The following is a 22,718-nucleotide window of genomic DNA, read 5'->3' on the forward strand; positions in this document are numbered from 1 at the left end:
AAAAAAAAAAAAAAAAAAAAAAAAAAAGACTATAAGCTATATATGACAAACTCACAGCTAACATCATACTGAATGAGGAAAAATTGAAAGACTTTCCTCTAAGATCTGGAAAAAGAAGGGGATACCCACTTTCACTTTCATTCAACATAGTACTGGAAGTCCTAGACAGAGCAATCAGGCAAGAGAAAAAATAAAGGGCATCCAAATAAGAAGACAAATTGGCCTCATTTACAAATGATATGATCTCATATTTAGAAAAACCTAAGGATTCCACCAAAGGGGTCACTCTTAATGAAACCCTGACCTACCTTTCCAATTACGTCTTCCATCTTTCACATTTACAAACTCCCCGTGAGCCAGGTGAGATTCCATACAAGTCCTTCAACCTCACTCCTATCCTTCTACTTCTGCCTAAAAGTTCTGGACAGCGCTGTTCTCTGACTTGAATGCCATGTCTTCCCTCTCCAACTTCAAATCCTTCCAGCTCCAGCTGCTCCAAGAGGCCTTCCCTGACAGTTTCAGCCCCTGCTGATAAAGCCTTTCCTAAATCCCTTCCTGCTCATATTACGTGCTGCATTATATCCCTTACTTGTCTTGCACTTTGTTTTATGTATAAACTGCTTGAGCACCAGGACTTTGTCTTCACTTGGCCCTGAGAGGTGCTGGCTGGAAAACCAAGTTCACAGTACAGCACTGGAGGTACCTTGCGCTAGGACTTTCTCTCGCTCACCTAGGGGTTACAAATTTCCTAGTGAGTGCCATGCAGTCAGGTCAAAATCACCAATATTAGATAGAAAATCTAATCTTGGCCCATAATTCTAGCACTTTGGGAGGCTGAGGTGGGAGGATCACTTGAGCTCAGGAGTTCAAGACCAGCCTAGGCAACATAGTGAGACCTCATCTCTATTTAAAATAAATAAATAAATAAGAAAATCTAATCTTGGACAGAGGAGACAGAGAGAATGTGAAACCCCATACCAGCTCCCAAGGAGCTCACTCCAACAAAGAGCCCCATGGTCCCTGGAGGCTTTCCCTACAAACCCTCAGCAGTACATCCATGTCTGCTCAAGATCTCTGGGAAATAGAATCCCTCCCATAGAGAATATGCAAACCCACATGGAAACTTCTATGCCAGAATGACTTTTCTGGACATGCCCAGATGATACCTACTGGCTCACTGACTCTTTTCCAGAAAATACCAAGCAGGAAGACAGCTGCAATGGGTGGTCCCAAATAACTGGTGATGGACTGGATGTAATCGAAGAGCTGCCCACTTTGTGCTGATTGCACAACGGGCACCCAGGCGATGCTGATTCCAATCAGCACCAGGATAAACAACCTGAAATTAAAGCCCCCACAACAAAGTGTCAATAAGTAGCTCCACATGAGTATACATTACTATGTATTACATATATACATACATATGTACATACATACATACATACACACACTACCACCAGCACCACTACCAGCAGCAAATATGACCACAGCACAAAAAAATAATTAGCAGGCTGGGCGCGGTGGTTCACGCCTCTAATCCCAGCACTTTGGGAGGCTGAGGCGGGTTGATCACGAGGTCACGAGTTCGAGACCAGCCTGGCCAACATGGTAAAACCCTGTCTCTACTAAAGATACAAAAAATTAGCTGGGCATGGTGGTGCGTGCCTGTAATCCCAGCTACTATGGAGGCTGAGGCAGGAGAATCACTTGAACCCGGGAGGCAGAGGTTGCAGTGAGCCAAGATCATGCCATTGCACTCCAGCCTGGGTGACAGGGCAAGACTGGGTCTCAAAAAAAAAAAAAAAGAAAGAAAAGAAAAAATAATTAGCAAATGTATGCTTGAAGCTTTTTTTGCCTATAGGAAAGTCATTCATGAATTACTGAAACATACTTGACTTTCAATAGTAGCCTAGGCCTACTCACCACCATAAGAGAATCCCTGATGAACATAGATGCAAAAACCCTTAACAAAATACTAGCTAACTGAATCTGACAACATATCAAAAAGATAACACACCATGATCAAGTGGATTTCATACCAGGCATGCAGGGATGTTTTAACATATGCAAGACAGTAAGTTTGATATATCACATAAACAGAATTAAAAACAAAAATCACATGATCATCTCAACAAACGCAGAAAAAGCATTTGGCAAAATCCAGCATCCCTTTATGATTGAAGTCCTCAGCAAAATCGGCATACAAGGGATATACCTCAATGTAATAAAAGCCATTTATGACAGACCCACAGCCAACATAATACCAAAAGAGGAAAAGTTGAAAGCATTCCCTCTGAGAACTGGAACAAGACAAGGATGCCCACTTTCACCCACTTGTATTCAACATAGTACTGGAAGTCCTAGCTAGAGCAATTAAACAAGAGAAAGAAATGAATGGCATCCAAATCGGTAAAGAGAAAGTCAAACTGTCATTATTTGCTGATGATACAATCATATACCTAGAAAACCCTAAAGACTTCTCCAAAATGCTCGTAGAACTGATAAATGAATTTAGCAAAGTTTCAGGATACAAAATTAATGTATACAAATAAGTAGCTCTGCTATACACCAACAGAGACCAAGCTGAGAAAAAAAAAAAGAATTCAACCCCTTTTACAATAGCTGCAAAAAAAAAAAAAAAAAAAAGACTTAGGAATATGCCTAACCAAAGAGGTGAAAGACCTCTGCAAGGAAAACTACAAACACTGCTGAAAGAAATCATAGATGACACAAACAAATGGAAACACATCCCATGCTCATGGCTGGATAGAATCAATATTGTGAAAATGATCATACTGCCAAATGCAATCTACAAATTCAATGCAATTTGCATTAAAATACCACCATTATTCTTCACAAAACTAGTACAAACAATCCTCAAATTCATATGGAACCAAAAAAGAGCCCACATAGCCAAACCAAGACTAAGCAAAAAGAACAAATCTGGAAGCATCACATTACCTGACTTTAAACTATACTACAAGGCCATAGTCACCAAAACAGCATGGTACTAATATAAAAATAGGCACAGAGACCAATGGAACAGAATAGAGAACCCAGAAATAAACCCAAATACTTACAGCTAACTAATCTTTGACAAAGCAAACAAAAATATAAAGTGGGGAAAGGACACCCTATTCAACAAATACTGCTGGGATAATTGGCAAGCCACATGCAGGAGAATAAAGCTGAACCCTCATCTCTCACCTTATACAAAAATCAACTCGGGATAAATCAAGGACTTAAATCTAAGACCTGAAACTATAAAAACTCTAGAAGATAACATCAGAAAAAACCTTCTAGACATTGGCTTGAGCAAAGACTTCATGACCAAGAACCCAAAACCAAATGCAACAAAAACAAAGATAAATAGGTGGGACTTAACTAAACAGCTTCTGCATAGCAAAAGGAACAGTCAGCAGGGTAAACAGAAAACCCACAGAATGAGAGAAAAGCTTCACAATCTATACTTCCCACAAAGGACTAATATCTAGAATCTACAAATAATTCAAACAAATTAGCAAGAAAAAAATAATCACCTTACTCCTGCAAGAATGCCCGTAATTTAAAAATAAAAAAATAATAGATGTTAGTGTGGATGTGGTGAAAAGGGAACACCTTTACTCTGTTGGTAGGAGTGTAAACTAATACAACCACTATGGAAAACAGTATGGAAATTCCTTAAAGTACTAAAAGTAGAACTACCAATTGATCCAGCAATCCCACTACTGGGTAACTACTCAGAGAAAAATAAGTCATTATACAAAACAGATACTTGCACATGCATGTTTATAGCAGCACAATTTGCAACTGCAAAATTATGGAACCAGTCCCAATGCCCATCAGTCAACAAGTGGATAAAGAAATTATGGTGTATAGATACATACAATGGAATACTACTCAGCCATAAAAAGGAACAAATTAATGGCATTCACAGAAACCTGGATGAAACTGGAGACTATTATTCTAAGTGAAGTCACTCAGGAATGTAAACCCAAACATCATATGTTCTCACTCATAAGTGGGAGCTAAGCTATGAGGATACAAAGGCATAAGAATGATACAATGGACTTTAGAGATTTGTAGGGAAAGGAAGGCAGGTGGGCAAGGGATAAAAGATTACAAATTGGGTTCATTGTATAATGCTCAGGTGATGAGTGCACCAAAATCTCACGTGTCACTAAAGAACTTACTCATATAACCAAATACCACCTGTTTCTCAAAATGTATGGAAATAAAAAAATTAAAAATAATAAAATAATCAATAAATAAAGTTAAATGCCACTGAATGGCAAATATAACCAGCCACAGAGATTATTCCCATTCTACCCAAGCACCTGCCAACCTTCCCTAGCCTGAAGGGTAGCACAGATGGAACCTCTCTGATCATTCAAGCTTTTGTGCATGGGGGAAGCTACATTTACCTTCCAGCAATCATGAGTTCTTTCTCAGATGCTCCCTTGCGGACCTTGGTGTAGATATCCATGGTGAAGAGGGTGCTGGCACTGTTGAAGATGGAGGTCAGGGAGCTCATGAGAGAGGCCAGCATGACCGACAGCATCAGGCCTCGCAATCCTGGAAAAGAAGGAGTTCTGAGTGGCATATACAGCAACTTCAGCTCTTTCGTACTCGGAAAATACAAGGACTCAAGGTTTGTTTGCCTTCTGAAACCATGCCATATTATCCAATTTGTCTCTCCAAAAAGACTAGACGCTTGAAGAAGTGGCCTATGGCTTTAAATTTATTAGCCCATTATAAGCCCGCAGCAGCCACAAAGAGTTGAAGACACAACATACTTGAGGTGAATACTTTGCAACTGGATGATGATGATGATGGTGATGATGGTGATGGTGGTGGTGGTGGTGGTGGTGGTGGTGGTGGTGGTGGTGTTGTGTGTGTGTGTGTTTCCATCTGAGGGGATTTTTATAAGGTCTCTCACCTGAAATATTCATGATATAGCAGAAAGAGATTTAAACTATGATTCAAAAGATGAGGTTCTCAAGAAAGTAAAAAAGACATCCATGGATTGGGAGAAAATATATGCAAATCATATTTCTGATAAGGGCCTAGTATATAGAACATATAAAGAACTCTTAAAATTCAACAATAAAATGACAAATCACCCAATTTAAAATGTCAAAGGATCTGAATAGACACTTCTCCAAAGCTATACAAATAGCCAATCATGACATGAAAAGATGCTTGACATCAGGGGAATTCAAATCAAAACCATAATGGGATAATACTTTACACCCACTAGGATAGCTATAATAACAAATTTTTTAAAAACAGTAATAACAAGTGTGAGTAGAGATGTGGAAAAATGGAAACATTCATATACTGCTGGCAGGGATGTAAAATGGTATAGCCACTGCAGAAAATAGTCTGGGTCAGCAGTTCTTCAATGATTAAACATTGAGCTACCATATTACCTATCAATTCTATTACTAAGTGGAATTTCATTTCTCTCTACTCAAGAGAAATGAAAACTTATGTCCACTCAAACACTCATACATTATTGTTTGTAATATTACTTATAATAGCCAAAAAGGAGGAGCAACACAAATGTCCACCAAATGATAAGTGGATAAACAAAATGCATAAACAATTGACAAATGGGTAAACATGTGATGGAATATCATTCATCGATAAAAAGGAATGACATACAAATACATGCTATGACACAGATGAACCTTGCAAACATGTTAAATAAAAGAAGCAAGCCACAAAAAAAAACCCCACATATTATACGACTCTATTTATACGAAATGTCCAGAATAGGCAAATCTAGGAATACAGAAAGTATATTAGTGAGAGACTGCTTATTTCACTAGCAGGTACAGGATTTCTTTTTTTTTTTTTTTGAGACAGAGTCTCACTCTGTCACCCAGGCTGGAGTGCAGTGGCACGATCTTGGCTCAATGCAACCTCTGCCTCCTGGGTTCAAGTAATTCTCCTGCCACAGCCTCCCAAGTAGCTGGAATTACAGGCACCTGCAACCATGCCCAGCTAATTTTTATATTTTAGTAGAGATGGGGTTTCACCATGTTGGCCAGGCTGGTCTTGAACTCCTGATCTCATGATCTACCTGCCTTGGCCTCCCAAAGTACTGGGATTACAAGCATGAGCCACTGTACCCGGCTGCTTTCATAGTTTTATCAGGTGCTGGTCAGACTCTTTGCTAGTCATTGCTACCCCTATACTTTCTATTCCAAGTGTATTAAATTATCACCTATCCCTTACACATGGCATGTGTTTTTGTCTCCAGGACTTTGTATATAGGCCATTCTATCTGGGAGAATATGGGCTCATCTCTTCCTGGTAACCTCATTCTAGCTTAAATAGAACAAGCTACACAAGCTGGGTGCACCCTTTCTTGCTGTGGCCACAGCACTGTGGACACAGATCCAGGCCAGCACCAACCCTACTGCCATGGAATCACTCATTCAGTTCTCTGTCTCCCAGTCTGAACTAGGGGGTTGCCCAGGGAAGGAAGCAGATTTCATTCGCTTTTTGTTGCTAGTGCCTTACCTTATGCTGGCATCTGCAAGTGACTTCTAGATGAAGGAATGAATAAGGAAAACGAAAAAATGTGTTCCCTCTTCATCCCCCATACACTATTTCACTAAAAAAAAAATATTTCTTAGCTGGGCACAGTGTGCCTGAAGCCCTCCCTACATTGGAGGCTGAGGCAGAAGGGATCACTTGAGCTCAGAAGTTTGAGACTAGCCTTACAACACAGTGAGATTCTCATCTCAAAAAAAAAANTTGTTTGTTTGGTTTTTTAAGACAGGGCTCTATTTCTAACTCTGATCTTAAGCAAGTTACATCAAGCTCTAGATCTCATTTCTTGATATGTTAAATGGGGATACTTTCCCAAATCAGAATACAGAATACTACATCTGCCCAAATCAGAAAACGGAACTCTTGTTATTAAAGTTTTCCTAGTCATGGGAAGTCTGGTTGGCTATAATGTCTATTACTCTTCCCATTCCAAGGAATATACATGGTTGCACCTGCTGAGGCTAGAAGGCCAGGCCAAGCTGAGGACTCACTATCAAGAGTTTTACAGTCTCGGGAGTAAAAGTAGCCTTAGGATCACCTAGACCTGTCATCCATCTGATACATGAATCCCTCACAACACTTCCCCTGTCCAAACTCCACAGCAACAGTAAATCTCCCACCGTACAGGGAACCTGCCCTCAGACAGTTATGAGGAGGCTGAAACTAGCTCTCTATGGCATCAGATGTAGTCCTCATGGTACCCAACAGAACAGGTCTTACCCCTTATCCACTTTGCCATCTTTCATATATTCAAAGACAACTCATATTCCCTTGAACTCTCTCTTCTCTGTATTCCTATATAACTGCATTTGAGAGACCCAAATGTTTAGAACTTCACTTATACCTCTTAAATTTCAGCTAGTTAGAGCTGAGTCAACATTCATACCTCTTGAGGTCCTTTTGGAACATGATTCTGTCATTCCTCTAGGTTTCATATATTTAAATAATTTACGGTCTCACCTACAGCCTTGCAAGATTAATTATAAAGGCTGCCTATTCTAATTATTTTGTCATTTGTTGAGAGGGTTATTTAAATGGTTCTGAGTTTGTGTAGCATACATTATAAACTATTGGAAATATAGAAGAAGTTATAAAAATCATCAAGTCCAATTATCTCATTTTTCAGTTGATAAAACAAAGGTCCATTTCAAGAAGTTAGTAAAAAGGGCTTTCAGCCATAGCTCTGCCATTTATTCAGGGTTACTTTGCCCTGAAATTGGTAAGCTGGGACAGAACTTCCCCTCTGTAGACACTCCTATCAAACCCCCATTCATTTATTTACTCAACCAATATTTGCTGAACATAATTTTACAGTAGTCCAGGCAAAAAATAATGGTCTATCACACTAGGGTAACAGAAATAAAAATAGAGAGAAGTACACTAGGAGACAATTTGATGTGGATTGGTGGGAGGATCACCTACTTGCTAAGTGGAGGAGGCTGAATCTGCAAAGGAATGAAAAGGAGTGGCCAGGCCAGGTTCGGTGGCTCACACCTGCAATTCTAGCACTTTGGGAAGCCAAGGCAGGCAGATCACCTGAGGTCAGGAGTTTGAGACCAGCCTGACCAACATGGAGAAACCCCATCTACACTAAAAATACAAAATTAGTGGGGCATGGTGGTGCATGCCTGTAATCCCAGCTACTCAGGAGGCTGAGGCAGGAGAATCACTTGAACCCAGAGGTTGTGGTGAGCTTAGATCACACCATTGCACTCCAGCCTGGGTGAAAAGAGAAAAACACAGACACACAAAAAAAAAAAAAAAAAAAAAAAAAGAAAAGAAAAGAAAAGAAAAAAGAAAGGGGGAAAGGAGCAGCAAAGAGGATGGGGACAATTTGAAAAGACAAACAGACGAATAAAGTATGATGGAATCCAAGGGAGGAGAACAACTAAAGAAGAATGAGAGATCGATAATGCTGAATGCCACTGAGGGGTCCAGTAAAGTAAGGAATGGAAAATATCTATTTGGTCTAGCACAGGGAGGTCATTAAGGAATGCAGTAGGTCGGGGGCAGTGGCTCAGGCCTGTAATCCCAGTACTTTGGGAGGCCGAGATGGGTAGATCACTTGAGGTCCAGAGTTTGAGACCAGTCAGGCCAATGTGGTAAAACACCATCTCTACTAAAAATACAAAAAATTAGTGGGACATGGTGGTACATGCCTGTAATCCCAGCTACTCCAGAGGCTGAGGCAGGAGTCGCTTGAACCCAGGAGGCAGAGGTTGCAGTGAACAGAGATCACACCATTGCACTCCTAACCAGATTTGTTTCCCTTGAGCCAGAATTTGGAGATTTTTCTTCAATGTGAAACATGACTGCAATCCCACAGGTCAACTGCAAAACTCTAGCTATTCAGAGTCGCAGCTAAGTGCTCACTCAACCTTCTAGGAAAACAGATTCTTTTTTTGTTTGTTTGTTTGTTTTTTTTTGAGTCAGAGTCTTGCTCTGTCACCCAGGTTGGAGTGCCATGGCATAATCTCGGCTCATTGCAACCTCTGCCTCCCAGGTTCAACTGATTCTCCTGCCTCAGCCTCCTGAGTACCTGGGATTACAGACGTGCACCACCTCGCCCGGCTAATTTTTGTATTTTTAGTAAAGAAATCTTGCCTCTTTCCTTATGTGTTTCTTTGGAAGAGCATAGAAGTCAATTCATTCTCCAGGTAAAACCCCTTGGACCTAGTTCAAGCCTTCATGTTAACATCTGTTGGAGAGCTTTTTAAAAATATGCTTTAATTGGCAAGTAAAAATTGTATATATTGAGGTTGTACAATATGATGTCTTGAAATACGTATGCATTGTGGAATGGTTCAATTGAGCTAATTAGCATAGGCATTACCTTATATACTTGTCACTTTTTGTAGTGAGAACACTTAAAATCTACTCTTGCAATTTTCAAGTATACAATACATTGCTATTAACTATAGTCACTATGTTGTACAATAGATCTCTTGAACTTATTCCTCTTAACTGAAATTTTGTATCCATTGACCAACATCTCCCCAGCTCCAGACCCCAATCCCTAATAACTACCATTCCACTCTCTGCTTCCACAAATTCGACTTTTTAAGGCTCTACATATTCATGAGAATATGTGGTATTTGTTTGAGTCTAAATTATTTCACTAAACATAATGTTTTCTGGTTCATTTATGTTGTCATAAATGACAGAATTTCCTTCTTTTTGAGGCTGAATAGTATCCCATTGTGTATATACTATATATTACATTTTCTTTATCCATTCATCTATTCATTCATTGATGGGCACTTATGTTGCTTCCACATTTTGACTATTGTGAACAATGCTATAGTGAACATGGGAGAGCAGATATCTCTTCAACATACTGATTTCATTTCCTTTGGATATATACCCAGTCATGGGATTGCTGGATCATATGGTAGTTCTATTTTAAATTCTTTGAGGGACCACCATCCAGTTTTCCATAATAGGTGTGCTATTACATCCACTGTTGGAAAGCTTTGAAAGACCTTCAACATGCGTTAGGAAAAGTCATGTTTTTCTCTAACAAGTTTTCAGATCATCTCCTTTCCAAGCCTGACTGATGGGCAAGTTCCAGAATTCATAAACCCAACCAAGTCATATGTCTCCTTCCCACTGAAAGAGGACATGTCCAAAAACTGAAGATACCCACAATGATGCTTTCCCTCCTAACCCCCCAGTTAAGAAATAGCTTTGCCCAGAAGGTCCACAGAAATCTAGGTGATGCGTAAACCCAATCAGCCTCCCAAGAAAGACTGTACAAACCTCTCAAGAAAGACTCTCACCATTGGGCATGAGCTCCACCACCAAGGTTGGATAGGCGATGTTGGTACAGCCAACCTTGGTACCGCAATATTTCTCACATTCTGAGGGGACAACGCAGGCAATTTTGTCTGGGAAGAGATGAAAAGCCATGTCAGCAGGCAGACATTAGGGAAATATTTCCTAAATTCACCTTCTTAAAACAAGGCTTCAAACAGGATATTCTTTCCCAAGGCCCTGAAATGGTTCCTCAAAAGTACAGCTCTCCACAGAGCCTTTTGGTGCCTGCCCTGCCCTGCTGGCCCTGATACATTGATGATCTCTGACCAAAGAAGAAAGACAATTTCTAGGCAAAGAAGGAAAGGAATCAAAGAGATGCTCAGGGTGGGAGAAAAGGGGCAAGAGATTGAGCAACAATTGAGCAAATATTATTAGGGAGAAGTGACCTGGAGACATGTCATAACTTTAGAAGATTTGAAAAAAAAAAAGAGAGAGAGAGAGAAAGAGAGAAATCAATTGTCAACATAAAAATACCATGGAAGACAATTCCAAAAGTTCCCTGAAGTTGCTCATTGTCTAGCACAGAAACAATAATGCGTGTATATGAATGCAAGAAATAAAAAAGAGGGCCAGGCATGGTGGCTCATGCCTGTAATCCCGGCACTTTGGAAGGCCAAAGCAAGAGGATCACTTGAGACCAGGAGTTCAAGACCAGCCTGAGTAACGCTACAAAACCCCATCTCTAAAAAAAAAAAAAATTTAAGTTAAGCAGCCATGGTGGTGCACACCTGTCCCAGCTGTTCAGGAGGCTGAAGCAGGAAGATCACTTGAGCCCAGGAGTTGGAGTTGGAGACTGCAGTGAGCTATGATCACGCCACTGAACTCTAGCCTGGGTAACAGAGTGAGACCCAGTCTCAAAAAAAAAAAGGAGGAAGCAGGAAGCTATAGAGCTCTAGAAGTGACTTGGAGACAGAAGAAGGGAGAGTGACCTGTGAGTCCAGAAGTTATTACCTGTGTACAGAATGCGGCTGATCATTCCTGGCATCACCATGATGAACATGGGCAGCAGCTTCAGGTACCCACACAGGGTACAGCCGGCCTTCACATGAGACATATTCTTGGCTGAGAGGCAGCGCTGCACAATGACCTGCCAGAAAAAGCCCAGTAAGGGAGGTGTGCAGACCAGAGACCCTGTGACACCCTTGTACTTCCCAGCTTTACCATCCTGGGTCCTTGTCCTGGCACTCCTGTGTCACTGGGGTTTGGCAACTCACAAACCACCTGAGCTCTCCCCTCCCCGTCCCAAGCCTACAAACCACAGACAGAAAGGAGTTCCTGTAGTGCCCAGGGGAAGACTCTGTCCATCCCACACATCCAGCTTGGGTACCTGATCTGTGCACCAGTACCACAGGGCAAGGATGGACATCCCAAAGATGAGCCCAGGCCATGGCAGGTCTCCCTTGAGGGGATCTCGGAAGATATGGAAGGAGTCAGCCCTCGGAACGTAGCATTCTTCCTTAATGGTGGTGTTGCCATAAGAAATCACAGTTGGAATGGCATTCATGTATTTTTCCATGAAGGCGTCATAGCCTCCCACTTCATGAAAAGCTGGAACACATTGGTACAGAAATGAACATTCTGAAACATTCAACTCTTCATAGCAGCTTCCTTCCATAAATACCTGAGAAACCAAAAGGACCTAACCCATGACAGAGCCCTCACTGAGTGTCACTGGGCAAGTCACCTTCCCATTCTGAGCTGCAGCTTTCTCATCCATAGAATGAGATTAATAGTCTGGCCCAGCCCCCTTTGGGGGCTACTATGGGGACCAAGCAATAACTTGTATAAGTGCTCCAACTTTAAACCTCTTTATGATAGGGAAGGGACTTTTATTTAATCAAAGAAAGACCTCAGTTTGGGATTACAAACAAAGACCCTGTTTTTTTCCCTCACCCTCTGATGTCAGCCATGGCCTTTGGGACCTTGGACCCAGACCTACTACCCCTGGACCCAGCAGTGTGGTAGGATGTACAGGGAATGAATAAGAAATCTGGAACCTGCCACCTCTCAACTGTGTGTCCTTGAATAAGTCATTCCACTGCCTGCCTTGTTAACACCCAGGGCCTACTGGGGAAAACCAAATGAAAGTCCTTAGAAAACAGAAGAGTGGAAAGCAAATACAAGTCTTTGCAGGATACACAGTGAGCCTTGGGCACCTAGAAATAAAATGTACTTTCTATCCTCCCATAACAAGTATCCTTACATCTAGGTTTTCCAATCTCGTCTGTAAAACAGACAAGTAAAATTGCAACAACAACAACAAAAAATGGAGGGTCAACACTGAGTAGCCAAGTTTTAAATTTTACCAAATAGGGACAGTAAAGGGAACATTAGCACCTACTATCAACAATTTATAAAAGAAAAGACATTTGACATCAAAATGTAAATAAGATATAGCCTAAGATTAAAAACACAACATTTGAATAGATTTAGTTTGATGGATATTTAGCCTTAACCCTTTTTGTCCAGTTTCTCTGCAGACAGAACACCATATTATCACAGGCTCACAGCACAACCACTAGCCCAGACTGGTAAGAGAGGGAAGCAGAAAACCCAGGACCAGCCCCAACCTCAGTCTTCCAGGGATGAGGAAGCTGACCCCATAAGGGCTGGACTTTTATTTCTCACATCTCCACAATGATAGGCCATCTAAGCTGGACCCTCCCTTTGGAAGGGCAGAACACGCCTCAGCTCACTGAGAGAGAGCAGGACTTGCCTTTCTCTTTCTGAGACTCTCTATCTCTGCTCCCACCTCCTCAGCCTGCCCTGGCCCTACTTACCAAACCCAGTCAGGATTAAAGATCCCACCAGCATGATCACCGTCTGCAAGGTGTCCGTGTAAATCACCGCTGCCAGTCCCCCTAAGGAGGAAAGAAGAAAACATACCTGACCTCGTGTAGAGGGAGACCTGTCTACCTGCTTCCTTCCCCACTCTCTGTTCTCTACTTCCTGCTGGCCTTCTGAGAACACCCCCACAGTTGTCCACCTGCCTTTCCTTCCTTCCATCCCTTGTCCTGTTACAGTATTCTGCTACTGAGCATGTTCCCACAGCTCCACCTGTCATAGAAGTGGAGACTGTTTCTCCCTACTTGAGGGTAGAGTCTGGCATGACCCTTTTGAGCCAGAAGATGGCTTAAAGGAGATGGCTCCTCTGTGGTAAAAGGAAGCATCTTCCACACAGAAGGCAGGGAGGAGCAAAGAGCTGGCTGTGGAGATGGTGGGACATCACCAAATTGGCACATTTAAAAGGGCCACTTCTATGTCCACCTGTTTCTCAATCCCCAAAGCTGTGGAGTTCCAATCAAGCAGCAAGTTCTAAAGCTGATCCCTCCCACTTCCAACAAGGAGACAGAGTGATCCCTCTTCTAAGGAGCCCCAATTCCTATTCATGCACCAGCTTCTTGGGTTGCCACTTGAGTCTTCCTTTAAAACCTCTGTGCGTGAGTCACTTCCTTTCTCCCTCCCTGCAGGGGCTCCCAGTCCCTGACACATCAAATCCAAGGCCTCTGTCTGGCTTTCAAAGCCCCTATACTGTGACCTCATTTGAACTATCAAGCTGTATGGTCCCCACAAACCCCCATGATCCTTCAATGACTAACCTCCTCCAGCCAAGAGCATCTGTATGCCCACCCTGCCTCTACTCCCCTGTGCTCACTTATTTCTGCACCTGCTACTGACCTGATTCTCCCACCTTAGCTACATCATCTCCACAACTCACAGGGTGCAGCTTTGCATGCGCTCCTGTGAGAAGCTGCCTTGACTATCCCAGCCAACACCGCAGCTTTCTGAAATTACTCATATAACTCACAGGGTCTGTGAGTGGGGACTAAGCAAATACCCCATCTCAAACTGTTATCTGAGTATATCTTTCCTCCTCAAGAGAAACCACCTCTGCTACTTGGATTTATCCTTAACTAGTGTCTAATCCCAAGCTGGGTTTGATGTGCTGGTTTATTTGAATGGACTCACCTGTAATTGTGTAAAGGGCAGTGATTGCCAATAAGAGAAAGATGGCCAAATACAGATTCAGGCCTAAGGCCAGATTGATAAATATGGCCCCTGAGAAGATGTCTGCCTGGAAGGAGAGGAGAGGCGTAGTTAGGAGGGACAGAGGTCAGCTGCTTACAGGGTCTATGGTGTCTCTATTCTTGATTTTCCAAGCAAGCTTTATTCAAGATGATAATAGGTATTCCATGAGAAAAATAATTCAATGGTTAAAAAAAAAAAAAAAAAAGGTCTGTAAAATGCTAAACACAGTTGAGGCAGTTTCTTTGCCACAGAACTTTTCTGAGCCTTTAATATACGTCATGTATGGTCACCCCCAGCAGGGGAACGTGGTATGTGATGCCTCACAAACTCATTGAACTATGGAACCCTTTTTGTCAAGGAACAACTATTAACACTTAGAGGTTCCTTGCAAGTGAACTGTAGACTGTTGCACTGAGCTATTGTTCATCTTTTGCACCTCAGTGTACAAAGGTTTATCGGAACTCATTCCCAAAAGCCAGTCTGAGTGCTGGAGAGTCCATGAGTGGAGAGAAACTTAGCAAGATCATACTTTTATCTCCCCGACCCAGATGCAGTCCATCTTGACTCAAACACAACCAGAACATCACCAAGCACCTCTTACATAGCAGGCTTGGTACTTGCTGGTTTTATTTAGGCTACTTCATGTAATTTTTGAGAGAACTGCTCCCTCTTCACTCCTGAATTCTTCATGCAATTCTTCCACCTTCATCCTTTCTCCTCCTTCCTGTCACTTTCGGCTGTCTCCTAATGAACCTTCTACCTGGCTGGATGGTGCAGTTGTTCATATAAACCAGCAGAGAGCACTAGGGTCACCCCAAATACAGGTTCATGTCATCTCCAAAACAGTATCAGGGAGGGTAGTATTAAGGGATGATCATGGTGAGTTTTTGTTTTCAAATCTCCAGGTGTGGGAGAAACTGGACTTCCTTTAGATGGTATGAACGCAAGAGATATTTCACTGCACAAACCCTAACATTTCACGGCATGCAAACGGCACCCAGGCAGCGCCTTGAGGATGGCCCAGCAGGATTGGACTCTTATTTCTCACATCTCCTCTTACATCTTGCATCTCCTCTCCAGTCCCATTTCCCAGTCCCTACCCCATTGCTGATCCTGAGGGCCCTCCAGTGTTTAAGGTTCTCCACCACACTTGCCTGCCCCTCCTCTGAGAATCTCTTATTCCCTCCCTCCGTTAGTTAGCAGAGAGCACATCTAATACCAAATCCATGCTTCTAAGCTAACATGTGAGCCCCAGAGGGTGAGTGAGTCGACCCCCTCCCCCAAGACAGGCCTTTTGAGGACCAAATGCCTTAGTTCCCCTCTGCCCAGATCTTCCCTGAAGATTCCCTTGCCCAGGGGACCCAGTGTCACCATCTTTCCTGGTGAAGGAGGGGAGGTACAGCCAGGAGGTGGGAGGAGAGATGGTGAGTTAGAAACAAACTCCTCTCTCCCTGGGGCTGGCAGTCAGAAGAACCAGCATTTTAGGCCCAGTGCCACCATTCTAGGCCTGCAAGCCTTTGGGCAAAACATTTCCACTCTCTAATTCTCAGTGTCCTCATCTTTATGCAGGAAGTCCTGGCTCCAGAGGTTTGTGATTCTCAGTGGTTGGAAGTGGGAAAGGCCTGCAGTGAGGAAAGCATTCTCCTCCTGGCTCCTGGACCACTTCCATTCTGCCTTGCCTTCTGCAGTGTCCCAAGAGGAAGAAGGGGCCCCTGCTGCACATAAGTCTTACCAAAGGTGAAATGGCCACTTCTTCCTGTCTCTGCACACTGGGCCACTTGAAATCATAATGAATATTTATAATGCTGGTCCCTCTCCTCTCATGCCTCTATACAGTCACATAAAGTTATCTAAATTCAAGGGGCCCCATTCACTGATCGCAGTAAAATTCTGTTAAATGTACACACTTTAATTTGGTGGATTAGCTAATAAGTATAAATAAGCTAGGAAACAATTACAAAGCTGATACTGCCTTTAAAATGCCCTTGGTTCATTTATTTTCCAGAGTAGTTAATTTTTAATGCTTTATGACAACACACCATAGTAGACTATGATACCCTCATTAGTATGTGCCTTGCTGTCATTAGTCACAAACAAGTAACACATAACTTCTAAGATAATGCTATAAATGACCTCTATAAAGACTTGTAAAAACTATTGGACTAATAGAAATCTTGCTTTCATGATATTCTATTTTCTTCTAACAGTACAGATAAAGAATTCTGAGGAAACCTCCCTGGTGAACTGAAGAAACCTAGGGCAAATTCTTCCTCATATGTGTCATTCTAACTTCAGAGATAAATTCTGCCCTGGGCATGCCAAAGGCCAGCCTGGGAATACCTTACCTAACCTCACGTAGGTGACTCCAGCTGAGCAAACCCACTCTAGTCTGGGTGCTCTGACATTAGTGTTTAGTTCTTCCTAGCTGCCAAATGAACCCACTAGGGTTGTTTTGCTTTTTTTTCTTCATGTTCAGAGACTTTTACAGTTTACCAAAGACTTTCAAGTGCATGCATCATTTTGATCTTCAAAACACCAAAAAGGAAGGGACCTCCTTTCTGGAATATTTTCTACAGAGAGCAAGGTTTTTTTTTGTTCATTTGTTTGTTTTTGTTTGTTTGTTTGTTTGTTTGTTTACAACAAAGTAAGTGTATAATTTACTTTTAAAATAAGATCTCAAATAAAATAATGTATGTGTTGGGGGTTAAAAATAAACAACATGGGCTGGGCACAGTGGCTCACGCCTATAATCCCAGCACTTTGGGAGGCTGAGGCAGGTGGATCACTTGAGTTCAGGAGTTGGAGACCAGCCTGGCCAACATGGTGAAACCCCATCTCCACGAAAAATACAAAAATTAGCCGGGTATGGTGGCACATGCCTGTAGTCCCAGCTAATTGGGAGGCCAAGGCAAGAGAATTGCTTGAACCCAGGAGGCAGAGGTTGCAGTGAGCCAAGATCATGCCACTGCCCTCCAGCCGGGGTAACACAGCAAGACTCTGTCTCAAAAACAAACAAAAAAAAAATTTTTAAACCATTGAAGTTATACATTGAAAAGTAAAAGTAGCCCAAAAGTGACCACCGTTAAGAGACTTGTCCACCAGAGGATTTTTAAATGGCTTTCTAAAAATTATATGTCAACAGTTATGTTCTACAGCCCCTAAAAATAATAATTATGAAAATGGAAACTGGAACAATGTTTACATTTGATGGTAGGGGTGGGGAGAAGACAACAAAATGGTGTGCATATTCTAATCGCAACTTTGTGAAAGAATACACACAATTTGAGCAAGGCCAAAATATGAAAATATTTGTAATGGAGGTTATGGGTGCATCTCCCACCCCAAGATTTTAAAATACCAATGTTACATTTTTCCTACAGTTTCAAAAGTGCAGCGAGTAGAAATTTTAAAACACAATATATTCTTTATGGATATATGGGTACCCATACATATGTAGTAAAAATATCAAAACATAGACTAGAAGAATTCATACCAAGTTCAAGATAGCATTTTCCTTTTAGGAAGAAGGAGAATGGGACCAAGAAAGGGTGTAAATAGATCTTCAGCTATATCTGCAATGTTTTATTGCTTTTCTACAAATAATAAATTGTTAAGATCTATAAAATCTGAGTGGTAGATATAAGAGTGTTTGCTTTTTCTTCCTGCTTTTCTATATGTTTTAAGTATTTCATTAAATTTTTCACTTATAAAAATAGGGGACTGTATAGGGATTTACAGCACCAACTTTGATATAAAAGAACTGTCCTATAATCCTACGAGACCATTTGTTTCACAGCTCATCCCAGATTGCTCTTTCCCTAAACTATTGTTAGCTCTTAAAAGACAGTCAGGGGGAAGGAGTGAGGGAGGGATGGAAGGAAGGAAAAGAAGAAAAAGGGAAGAGAGAGAGAGAGAAAGGAAGAAAGAAGGGAGGGAAGGAAGAAGAGGAAAGGAAGGGAAAGGAAACAAGAGAAGGAAGTGGGAGGGAGGAGGGAGGGAAGGAAGAAAAGAAAGGGAAAGGAACAGAGGGAGAAAGGAAAGGAGGGAAGGAAAGGAGGAGGGAAGGAGAGAAGGAAGGAAGAAAGGAAAGAAGGAAGGAAGGAGGGAAGGAGGGTGGGGGAGAGGGAGAGGAAAAGCGAGAGAGAGGGAAAGGGAGGCAGAAGGGAAAGAAGAAAATCTCTGTAATGTTGCTAAGCAAAACCAACTTGAAGTGAAATTTAAAATTATGGTCTTCTAGGTCAGGCATTGGCAAACTTTTTCTGTAAAGGACCCAGGAATAAATGTTTTATGCTTTGCATTGACTGTCTCTGTCACACTCTGCCCTTAAAGCATAAAAGCAGCCACAGATAACGCAAACAATGAGTTTGGCTGTGCTCCAGTAAAACTTTACTTACAAAAACAGATCGTGTGTTAGATTTAGCCCAGGGGTGTTTTTCCTATCACTTTGAAAATTGGGCTGAACAATGTGCAATGGGACTTGTGGGGAATAAAAATACAGACCCCAGTTGGAAAACATCTGCAAGTAACTGAGTCTCTGATTGGGAGTTTTGGGCATGTCGCTTTGCCTTGGCTCTCCTGTTCTGAGATTCTGTGATTTTATATGTGTGTGTTTGCTGCCCATTCCGATCTTTACCAAGATGTATCAGAGCACTCGATAAATCCTGCCTAGCCTTGAGTTTTCGGAGGGAGAAGCCCTATTACTCAAATTTCTCTTTCCACTTGTGAAAGTGAGTGGCACCAGGATTAAGCATTCAAATCTTAAGCAAAAGCAAAAGCTCTTCTTTTCACCCAAGGATCCAAAATGGACAGCAGAATTGCTGTGAACATTTATTATAGGTGTGATCTGTGATAACAGCCCCAGGAAACACAAACAGGGAAATGAACATTCAGTCATCACATGTAAGTCATAAAATCTGAGGCTTTATCTCCAGGAATTGTGCACATTTGTGTAAGATGTACAATGCCAGGAAATTTTACAGAACGGAATGCTCCTCAGAGCATGATAGGGCAGGCGCTCTAGGGAGCCAATAAAATTCAGGAGCTCATGGAAGGACAATCAGTTGTCTTGGAGCCCAAAAGTATGAGACTAAAAGATGGTAGCTGTAGCCAAGGCTCCACATCACAGCTGCCCAATGGCCTGGGCCACATCTGTGCCCTGTACCTGTAATGCCCTGTATTTTCTCATCTCCCCCATCAATTACACTTCCACTGGATCCCTACATTCTCCCCAAGCCTTCCTGGCAGGTCCCTGGTGGTTCACTCTCTGGAAGGAATCTCACACCATCCCTCCTCTCTTCTCACCCATCACAGACCATCCATGCCTTCCCACACACACATACAACTGATGAATCTTGGTTTGCATGCAATATAAATGCCTTATCACCGTATTTTGTTTAGGAACAGTTATTTTCTTTTGTCCATGAACGCGGCATTCCTATATGTCTTCATGTGAGCTTCTAGAAGGTACAGTTTATATCGGTGTAATTCTTTTTAAAACTTCACGCTCTGTGACCTACGATGAACCTAAAATCAGCCAATTTTACAAAGACAAAGCCTTGCCTGTCTGCATCCTTCCCTACCCTACCCTCTAACCAGATGTTCCTCCTTCAGATCCTTCATACCCAGTGTGCAGCTGATGTTCTCTTCTCACAGTCCTCTCAAATTCCACTCATGGCAACTTAATTATATTGTGAGGTTCATTTAACTGCCTCTCTTCATTTTTCCCAGGGTCTTGAATTCTAACCTACTCTGTACTGGAAGAAGGAAAGACTCAGAAGGCAGGGGTCATATAATATCAAAAGGTTTAGATTCAGTGTCAGGAAATCTGCTTCTCATCCCAGTTCTGCTCCTGTTTAACCCCTCAAAGTCCCTTCCCCTCTCTGGACCTCAGTTTTCCAGCTCTAAAATGAAAGCACAGGGTATAAGATCAGATGATCTAACTTATCCCTCATTCTATGTCTTCATCCCATCCAAGCACAATGCAGAACTGTGAGAACAGACTTTGGCACTGGAGAGACCCTGGCCCTAGTCTTGGCTTTGCCTTATACTAGCTGTGTAATTTGGGGGCAATTACCTGACTTCTCTGAGACTCAGTTTTCTCTCCCATAAAATGAAAAATAAAAATCCCAGCCAGACGTCTTGATTCACACCTGTAATCCCAGCACTTTGGGAGGTCAAGGCAAGAGGATCACTTGAGGTGAGGAGTTCAAAACCAGCCTTGGTAACATAGTGAGACCCCATCTCTTAAAAAAAAAAAAAAGTAAAAAATACCTGGGCATGGTGGCACACGGATGTAGTCTCAGCTACTCAGGAGGCTGAGGTAGGATGACCCCTTGAGCCCATGAGTTTAAGGTTGCACTGACCCATGATCATGCCACTGCACTCCAGCCTGTGCAACAGAGCAATACCCTATCTCAATAAACAAACAAATTATAGAAATCCCTATCCATGCTGCACTCTTCTGAGAACTGGAGAGGGTGTTAGTAAAACCCCTATTGGAGACTAAATGAAGAGACTGGCACTAAATAGAGGGCAGCTATCAAACTTCTTATGTGTTTGTCAAGAGATCCCTGGTCTTGGGCAATGGATGGAGTAAGTATAATGTTGGTCATGGTGTCCACTAATGTCATGATTCAGCTTCCTTCACTTTCTTCTCCACTCTTACAGTGTTAGTTTTTAATTATAAGATGAAAAGCCTGGGCTTTTCAGTCTTATTTGATTAGAGACCAGTGTGCAGAGCCTGGACTGCGAAATGCTGGGAAGGCTGGAGAAATCAGGCTTCAGCTTCCTGAGGGAGGGCAGTGCATCTATCTAAGAAGAGAAAAGGGAATGTGAGCAGGAGAGTGAGGAACCCCAAAAATCACACAGAGAGGGAGCAGCCCACAGCAGATACAATTCAAAAGCAAAATTTAGAAAAAGCAAGCTCCTGGGGGATGGGCTCCATCCAGATCTGAGCTGAAAGAGGCTGTCCCTCAGCTCCTTGGGGGCTCCCAAGTCCAAGGAGGTTTAATCAGTAACTTGAAAAATAGGTGAGGTGATAGAGAAGGCAGAGAGAGAGGTTGGGCACCTAATTTATTTATATGATCACCCCTGCCACCCCTGCACCAGCTCCGAGGACAAAGAGTGCTCTCACCATGGCAACTGCAGTCCACAGACTTTCACCTGCTTGAACTGTGGACTTGGAGAACACTTGCCTGGGAGAAGAGGAGGCCCAGCACCCTTCTCTACGTGCACAGTAGACAGCTACCATCCTCTTGCTCGTTGCAGTATGACCTCCTCATCCTCCTGATCACATTCCCTTTTCTCTTCTTAGACAGATACACTGCCCTCCCTTAGGAAGCGAAAGGCTGATTTCTCTATCCCTCCCAGCATTTCCCAGTTCAGACTCTGCACACTGATCTCTAATCAAATAAAATGGGAAAGCCCAGGCTTTTCATCTTACAACTAAAAACCAACCCTGAAGGAGAGGAGGGGGAAGTAAAGGAGGCTGAATCGTGACATTAGTCATGATTAGAAGTGATTAGTCTGATTAGTCATTAGAAGAAACCACAAACGAATAGGTCAAGGGCAGAAGCAGTATGAGTCAGGAAGCTGCACAAGAAAGCAGCAATATTCCCAGGTGTTGGCCCAACTCCAAGACAAAACCTTAACAGCATTATCAGTGAGAGCATGTTTTCACCAAGTTGAGTAAAAATTTATGTGCAAGACCATTTGTGGGAAAACAATTATTTCTTCAAAAAATACTGCTGGAAGAACTGGATATCCACATGTGAAAGAATGAAGTTAGACCTGTACTTCACACTACATACAAAAATTAACTCCCAATGGATCAAAGCCCTAAATATAAGCACTAAAACTATAAAACAGAGAAGACAAGGGGGTACATTTTCATGACCTTGGATTTGGCAATGGATCCTTAGAAATCACACCAAAAGCATAAGCAACAAGAAATAAAATAGATAACTGAACTTTACCAAGATTTAAAACCTTTGTGCATCACAGCACATTATCAAAGAAGTAAAAAAACAACCTACAGGATGGGAAAAAAAAATTGCAAGTCAGATATCTTATAAGGGTCTAGCATACAGAATATATAAAGAAATTTTACAACTGAACAACAAATAGACATATAACCCAACTAAAAATATATATATTTGTTCATGTAGGCCAGGACAGGAAGGTAATAACATAAAAAGGAAAAAATAACTGTAGTAGGCTGAAGACCTATACATGTATATTTCCTTTAAAGAAAGAACTAGGCCGGGCGCGGTGGCTCACGCCTGTAATCCCAGCACTTTGGGAGGCCGAGG

General features: G+C 42.1%; 1 protein-coding gene across 1 annotated transcript in view; it reads right to left on the minus strand.

The window, feature by feature from the left end:
- Nucleotides 1-22,718, minus strand: part of SLC5A1 (solute carrier family 5 member 1) — a 69,997-nt gene that overhangs the window by 12,303 nt on the left and 34,976 nt on the right. Inside the window, exons 6-12 of the mRNA XM_017499500.2 lie at nucleotides 14,350-14,455; nucleotides 13,161-13,241; nucleotides 11,708-11,928; nucleotides 11,332-11,467; nucleotides 10,344-10,451; nucleotides 4,425-4,575; nucleotides 1,171-1,339 (exon numbers count right to left, since the gene is read on the minus strand). Coding sequence (XP_017354989.1) covers nucleotides 1,171-1,339; nucleotides 4,425-4,575; nucleotides 10,344-10,451; nucleotides 11,332-11,467; nucleotides 11,708-11,928; nucleotides 13,161-13,241; nucleotides 14,350-14,455 — 972 coding nt within the window. The remainder of the gene's footprint in view (nucleotides 1-1,170; nucleotides 1,340-4,424; nucleotides 4,576-10,343; nucleotides 10,452-11,331; nucleotides 11,468-11,707; nucleotides 11,929-13,160; nucleotides 13,242-14,349; nucleotides 14,456-22,718) is intronic.

Source organism: Cebus imitator, unplaced genomic scaffold (genome assembly GCF_001604975.1).
Source record: "Cebus imitator isolate Cc_AM_T3 unplaced genomic scaffold, Cebus_imitator-1.0 Scaffold258, whole genome shotgun sequence".
NCBI lineage: Eukaryota > Metazoa > Chordata > Mammalia > Primates > Cebidae > Cebus > Cebus imitator.